Raw genomic sequence first — 8,190 nt, forward strand, 5'->3', positions numbered from 1 at the left:
TAATGTTATCAGCTTTAATGGATTTGGCGTCAAATAGGCAAACTCCTTTTAAAAAAAAAACAACAAAAAAACATTAAGGCTTACATATACATAGATTCAAATATGACTAAATATAATTGATAACAATACAGATTATAGTTCAACAGTGATGATGGGCAAAGATTTGCTGTGATTTGCAGCAGCTTAAATTAATTTCTAGCGTGTAGACCATCCGTCCTGGTCCGACTGTCCTGTCGATCAACAACATGGGACTGAATTATACAGGACATTGTAGTCTCATCTGAGCTTTGATTATGGTCCTTTTTTTTTGGTTTCATTTTTTTTTAATATATTTAGTAAGAGTCATAATTCCTTTCCTCTTCCATATCTGTAAAATAGAGAGAAAAAGAGCAAAATATGAGACTCAAACGAGGCATTTCTCAAGCATGAATCCTTGATAAGATGATGGCATGAAGCATAATGTTTTCACGAGCAATGAAGAATATACAGATGGGACACTTTCCAGCACAAAATGAAAATATTATAAAACCTTAGAGGTGAAATGTTAAAACAGAATAACTTGCCTGCCCAAATAATTGTACAAAGGCAAGTGCTGGTTGGAAAGACAGAGGAAAATCCCACATTTCTAATTCTCATAGCGGTATGATTTTTAAATTGTGTTAAGGAGTTTACATTACCTCCACCTAAACTTCTTCTGCCCATGAGTCCAACAAACATCTCCCCTTTATTTCCTGATGAACAGAGACAGAAAGACAGAGATAAGAGGAAAAAAACAGATCTCCATGAGAGTCAAAAGAAACCAAATTATCTTAAATCTGCTGTTAATCTAAAAATACAAATGAAAAGCATTCTACTGGTTTAATGATACTCACTTTTCTTGCCCAGTCTCACAGGTTGAGATGCGCCTGAAGTGAAGGAAGGATAAAATGTTGTAAATAGTACAATAGGGACACCACGAGTTTTAGTAGCAATATAACAGAAATATGACTGAAGTTAGGAAAAAAAACACAAAGTACAATATGGCTTCTTCAATAATACCATAACTCAACTATAATATTCCTCACAAAGTACAATTCTGTAGGCACATTTGTTTGTGTTCCTTTACCTGAGCTTCTTCCCATCAGGCCGTGGAACTGCTGTCCTTTGGACCGCTTGATGAGGTCTGCCAGCCGGATGGTTATTCCTCTCTCTAGCGGGTAGCCCTGCACACACACACACACACACACACACACACACACACACACGCACGCACACACGCACACACGCACACACACACACACACACACACACACACACAGAGTAAGTCATTGCAGGTTTGGTACAGGAATGAATGAATGGGGTGGAAGTATGCTCCACACAGCCGGGAGGGTAGTGCCACTTGGGAGGTTGGTGGGGGGGGGGTGTTAGACAGGAGACAGTAACACAACCCTGTTGATTCTCAGAGCAACACCGTTTCACATATGTCAATCAACATTATCAAATAACTTGGTAATTTAACACTCCCTTTTTTAAATCACATGCATTTTCATCACTTCATTTATTTATTTTTTCAATTACTTGTTACTTCCACCCTCAAGGCCACTTTCCCTAAAATATCAACGGCTGTGATGACGAATGAATGGGGAAAATGATGAAAACATGGATGTGTTTTGAATTAAATCGGCTTTAAATGATTTGTAATAGACTGTGAGAGCGGGTGCTGTCCGCAGCGCTCGTAAACTTGAGGATGTAATTAGTAGAGCACGATGTACAACTCCTTCCCCAAAATAAGTTCAGTGTATGGGGATGGGGAGGACATGCCCCCCCCCCCCCCTTCACTTTTCTCTTCTCTTTTACCAAATTTCACAGTTTCAGATTGATTTAGGATCTAAAATCTCTCTAAGCATTCTCTTCAGCTGTCAAAATCCAGCTGAGAGAAGAGAGGAGGTGATAAAAAATATATCGATCCGGGGGCGCCCTGGTAGCTCCCCTGGTTGAGCGTGGCCCCCATATGCAAAGGCTCAGTCCTTACCGCGGCGGCCGCGGGTTCGAGTCTGACCCGTGACGCTTTTTTTGGAGAAACCTCTGCATCTTGTGTCCACCACACGCCCTTAACTTTCTATACTGAATGAATCGGGGTCTGTCCGAGGTTTCTGCCTGTTTAAAGGAAGTTTTTCCTCGCCACTGTCGCACCAAATGCTTGCTCTTGGGGGAGAACTGTTGGTTCTTTGTATGTTATAGAGTGTGGTCTAAGCCTACTCTATCTGAAAAGTGTCTTGAGATAACTTCTGTTATGAATTGACACTATAAATAACTATAAAACTGTAAAAACTATGAAAATTGATTTAAAAAAAAGCTGTTCAGTCGACGTTCGCTTCCCGCAATCCACTTCTCAACTGCCTCAAATATTCCAAACTAATGATACTTACCAGTGATCAAACCACAAGTGATATGTGTGACGAATATTACAAAAAAAAAACAGAATGTAACAACACAAGCAGTGATATTTCAGATTATAGGTTAGAAAATATGCATCTTCTTGAAAACGGGGGGAAGCACACATTTACTTTTACAGAATCATTTTCCAGTTGCTTTTATTCTTTATTGTCTTCTGCTTGATGTTCTAGGCTACTTAATTCGCTCGGCCACCATGAGATAATGTAAAAAAGAAAAGCAGGATCCTCCAGCCAACAGGTTTGATGCCATCGACTGGGTGTCGCTCTCCGCGGTGCTGAAACCTGAGGGCCAGGTAGAGGAAATGAAAGAAAAGCAAAGAAGAGAGGCTCCATTGTCTTTTTGGAGATTCAACCTAAACCTGACATCATTCTTCATCTGATAGTGAAGACGTGTTCTTTACAGGGCTTCTTCTGCTTGGAATATGCTCCCCGTAAGAATCAGACAAACCAAAAGCAGACTTTCCCATTTAGATCTGCAGTACATCTGCTTATTGATTACCATCGGTTACTATTGTTTATTTAATATGGTGTTGGCTCACTTTTTGTGTCACTCTTATTTTATTTGGCTAATCTTCTGTTTTTTTTTTTTTTTTTTTTTTTTTTTATATAGTTGTCTTGTTTTATTGATATAGTGTGATTTTGTAATTGTTTGTTTGAACTGCTGTTGCTTTTTGTGTGGACCCCAGGAAGACTAACGTCCACTTTTTGGAGGCTAATGGGGATTCAAATAATAAAGAATGACAGTAGAGAAACGTGGGAACTCATATAGGCCTACTATAGGTTAAAACAATAATTATCAGGGGGAAAGTATTTTATTAGAGCTATTATTATCTTCCAGGATATGTTTAGATTATTATACCGCAGGCATTTTTTATTACAAGGCACGGAAAGGGTATTTTTCTACGCAAATCGTTTTCTCTAAACAATACATGCTACATATACTCCGCCGTGTATCCACCTTATACATAAAAAGAAAAAGGAAAAAAAACTCCAATACATCTCTAAACAGGTTCTCTCTTACCTGCCAGTTCTCCGCCGTCCAGGTCTCTCCGTCTTCTTCCTCGTTGGAGATCGGGCTCCCCAGCGCGCCGAAAACCTGCACGAATACGACCACCAACAACACGGCTACAAACTTCAGAGCCTCCATCGTCACCTACAGCTGCCAGAATAAAAGTGGCTGCAGATGATCAAGAAAAACGTGCCCGATATGGACGTATACAGTACAGGAGCCAAATAACTTCCAAACCCAAAAAAAAGAAAACGTGGAGTTGGCTCTGCACTCTGTGCGTTAGTCCTGAGTGTTGGTCTCCGTTTGTTCTTATAAAGTCCCATCTGCTCGCTCCTCCCTTACTCCCTCCACCCTCACATTAAAGTGAATACATCCTGCAGGCCAGAACTTTTTTTATTTTATTTATTTTTTCATTGTGATATGCGTTTAGACCGTGAATACACTTCACCTTATCTAAAGCTAACTGACCACGTCCCAAACTGTGAAGGATGGATGTGCTGATTAGTGTGTTTCTGTCACCGACCTGTGATTTCTTTCTTTTGCCCACATGATTGACGAGCTCATTAAAGGGTAATTTTGGGTATTTTCAACCTGGACTCTATTTTCCTATGTTTTTTACTTTTGTGTGTAAGTGACTGATGGGAACAACAATCTCTGAAATTGGTCCAGTATTACGTTCACGCCTAATACTGGACCGATGTCAAAAGAGTGTCGTTCCAACATCAGTCACTTACACACAAAAACCTAGGAAAATAGAGTTCATGTCAAGTTACCCTTTAAGCAGCAATGTGCTACGCGTGAATAGAGTCAAAGCTGATATCAATTCATTATTTACCCTTGAGAGATCATTTAGGGGCGACAATCATTTTCTTTTTTGAGTAACATTTTTTTTTAACAACATACAAAAATTACAATTAGCAACATGAACACCCCCCCCCCCTTCGTCATCACCACCCACCCAGACCTAAATCAAGAAAAGATGATGCAGTAACTACAATATTCAAGACCATTCAACAAAATGGTAATAGAATAGACAATCAACCATAAAACCAAATAAACATATATATATAGACAGACAGACAGACAGACAGACAGACTGAGCTACTGCTCACGGACCCAACTCCCTACAGACTGAGCTACTGCCACCCACATATATATATTAGGGTGGCAGTAGCTCAGTCTGTAGGGAGTTGGGTCCATATGGACCAAAGTATGGTGGTGGACTAGTAGCTGGAGAGGTGCCAGTTCACCTCCTGGGCACTGCTATGATGCTCTTGAGCAAGGCACCGAACCCCCCCCGCCCCCTCCCCCCAACTGCTCGGGGCGCCTTTCCATCGATCGCAGCAGCCCCCACACTCTGACATCTCTCCATTAGTGCATGTATAGGTACTGAGTGTGTCAATTTCAGGCCTCTGGGTAATGTGTATTCTAACAACAGAGTGAAAACATTGTAATTTCCCTTGCAGGATTTATAAAGTATAGATTTTTATTATTATTATTAAATGACAACACCATAAGCCCATCATACACGTCTCTCCCCAGCACAAAGCATCCTAGGAGCCCTCCAGAAAGTTCAGGAACTTTCCCCATTTTCTGGTAAAAATATCCAATCTGGCAAACAGTTTGTATGACATCTTTATCAAACGCCGCCACCCTAATCATCTCACAGGCCCACTCCTGGATCGACGACACCCCTTCATTCCTCCATCCTCTTAGAAGAATCTGTCTAGCTATCATTAGACTAGTCTGGAAACACAGAACAACACAGAAAAGAAGCGACATCGTCACAAGAAAAACAGAAAGACAATAAAACTTTAAAACTTTCTAAATTGGAAAAATGACTTGACAAATAAATCAGGACAATAAGGATGGAAATGAAAGCACAATTATGTAAAGCAGTTACAAGTAGAAGTTTGCAAGGTTCAAACCTTTTTTTTTTAAATCGTCCAAAAGGCACAAGTGAGTTGATTTTAAGGACGTGTTGTGATTAGCTTCAGGAGTCAGGTGCACTAAAGTTAAACGTAAAACATTTTCAAGTTCAGACCAGTGTGTATATGTCACTGCAGTGTGTGCTTGGTCAATTACCCACAAAGAAGAAGAAAAAAAAAGGGCCACATGCAAAGGCAGAGGTTGAAGACGCAATATGCCAAACCATTCACAAATGACACTGACATTATATTATGTTTTCAATTTCAGGCCTGCCTTTAAACCTGAACCCGGTCACAATGCTGTTTTGTGTCATCTTTATGGCTTATGGCACCTTTTCCAATTGCAATTTGATTTATTTATTTTAGCTGTGATGTATTCATGCTTTGTGTGACTCTGCAGGTGGGTGGCTGCAGTAGCATGATTCATTTCTACTTTAAAGAATCACTGCAGCAACAGTCTTAGACAATAATTCATTTTTCAGAATTCACTTTGACCAGCACGCACGGTTGGAATAAAAAAAACAAAACAAAAAAAACATTACGTACTTACTTAGCATTTGACATTTGGAGCTTTTCTGTGATTCTCCAGACTCATTTGCAATTAGTCAAACAGTGGATTTTCTGGGCTGTCAACACTGCAAGCACTGTGACTTTATTATTCTTGTGTATGCTGGTGTCCACCATGACTCATTGGACATAGGATAATGTCCACCGCAGTGTTTCCCAATCTGGAGGTCGGAGACCCCAAATGGGTCCCAGGGTAAATCTGACGGTCCGCAATGTGATTAAAGGGGTAAGAAAAGATCTCTGTTACAGAAAGTGTATTTTTGTGTAATTCTTTCTGAGTTTCCTGGCTTCTTATTGTTGAAATAATAGATACTTTAGTTTACTCTGTGTTTTTGAAAGCCAAAAATTAGCATCACAATTAATATCCCAATAAATATCACAGTTAATGTGAATTATGGATACTCAACAGCCCCGGTAGCAACAACAACAACAACAACAACAGAGAATACATCACTAGCCGGCGCGACTTTGCACATGTGTTCACCAAAGAACCTGTGATAGGTTTCCTATTATTAAAGTACATTATCTCTAAATATATTCTAATGAAAAATGACACCCTCTGTCAAAAGGGAGCATACATCCAGAGTCTCATCAAAATGTTACATTATGTTAAGGTTACCATGGTTGCATGAACTATGGCTGACCACTGATTAATCATTGTTGTATCAACTTCTTTATTCTAACGGCAGTGGTTGGAGTTTAGATTTCAGAAGGAATTAGCTGCAATTAGTCCCCTTTGACAATCAGGAACTATTGAGAGTCAAAGAGGGAACATCATTCTGTGGTACTTTAGTTCATGTCTCTTATGCAACAGACTGATTTAAGTATCATTAGTTTGTATTAGGGGTGGAACGGTACACAGAAGTCACGGTTCGGCTCATACCTCGGTTCAGACATCATGGTTCGGTTCGGTAAAATGGAGGGAAAAGCAAAACAAAAATGCAGAAGGCAATTTTTTTTATTGTGCATGTCTCAGGCTTTCCACTGAGCTAGCTGTAACAGCTTGAAGTGTATAAAGTAAGATGTAAACAGTAAACAATAAGTACCCTGCATCATCTCCAGACTCCATCTGTAACTTGTAAACACAATAAGACAATCAGCTAGTAGTGTGATATGGGAGACAAGCGCTGCTCTCATATGTGACGTTCTCATATTGGACAAAATTAAATTGTTGGCCGAATGATGACGCGTGATGACAAGTCAGGGGGTTTATCAAAGTTATTATTATTTCATCCTGTGGGCAACACAGATTTCTGTACCAAATTTCATGGCAACTAATCCAATATTTGTTGGGCTATTTCACTCAAAACCACAATGTCAACCATGTCAACCTCATGGTGGTGCTAGAGGAGGATGAGTGATCAAGTCAGGGTTAATCATCTGGGAACCATGAATGTCTGTACAAAAGCAGTGTGACAATCCAACCAGTCCATGTTGAGATATTTCACTGAATAGCCTACATAAAACGTTTGGCCTGTTGGCGCGTACAGCGAATGTCAAAGGGTCAGTTACATCATTAGAACTATCATCTGGGCACCATGAATGTCTCTACCTAAGTTCATGGCAATACATCCAATAGCTGTCGAGATATTTCAGTCTGAACCAAAGTGGTGGAACCAACCGACCAATAGACCCCCATTGGCCAAACAAAGAACCACGCTGCTAGCGTGGCTAAAAACTAAAGGTGTGTCTCAATTCAGATACTTCCGTGAGTACACTTACATGTAGTACACTTTGTATACTATGTACTCATTTGTGTAGTGTGTAAATTTCGACAAGGTAGTGTTATGCACTGACCGGAAATTCTTCTTCTTCTTCTTCTTCTTCTTCTTCTTCTTCTTCTTCTTCTTCTTCTTCTTCTTCTTCTTCTTCTTCTGCTTCTTCTTCTTCTTCTTTTCAAAGGTAAATTGCAGCTGGGAGGAGCATTACGGCCACCTATTGTCCCCAAAATATATACTGGCTTGGTTTCTCACTATCTGACTACAGAATAGTGGTACTTATTGAAAAAAACACATAAATTACAGTTGTATAGTTAGTTGTATAGTTATAGTTTTCGCCGTTTCAATGGCAACAGCTGCAGCTTCCTCGCTCGCCATTTTCACAAGTTTGAAAATAAGTTGGTGTTCCCGTAGCAAAGATGGTGACCGTTGAGGGAGAGTAGTTTCCAGCATTCCACACTTAATATTTTGACTGTTTAAAGTGCAGCATCTGTGTACTCGTAGTGAATTGCATTTGGCCATACTTCATCAGT

The 8,190-nt window shown here is 39.9% G+C and overlaps 1 protein-coding gene across 1 annotated transcript; it reads right to left on the minus strand.

Moving 5' to 3' along the window:
• On the minus strand, positions 1–3,728 carry LOC144530064 (uncharacterized). Its single transcript, XM_078269472.1, has 5 exons — positions 3,457–3,728; positions 1,106–1,202; positions 873–905; positions 678–731; positions 1–367 (listed from the first exon to the last, which is right to left on the minus strand). The coding sequence occupies exons 1-5, from the start codon at positions 3,580–3,582 to the stop codon at positions 333–335; spliced, it is 345 nt and encodes a 114-aa protein (XP_078125598.1). The 5' UTR covers positions 3,583–3,728; the 3' UTR covers positions 1–332.
• Positions 3,729–8,190: the final 4,462 nt, after the last annotated feature.

The sequence above is a fragment of the Sander vitreus genome, chromosome 15, assembly GCF_031162955.1.
Source record: "Sander vitreus isolate 19-12246 chromosome 15, sanVit1, whole genome shotgun sequence".
In the NCBI taxonomy this organism is placed as follows: domain Eukaryota; kingdom Metazoa; phylum Chordata; class Actinopteri; order Perciformes; family Percidae; genus Sander; species Sander vitreus.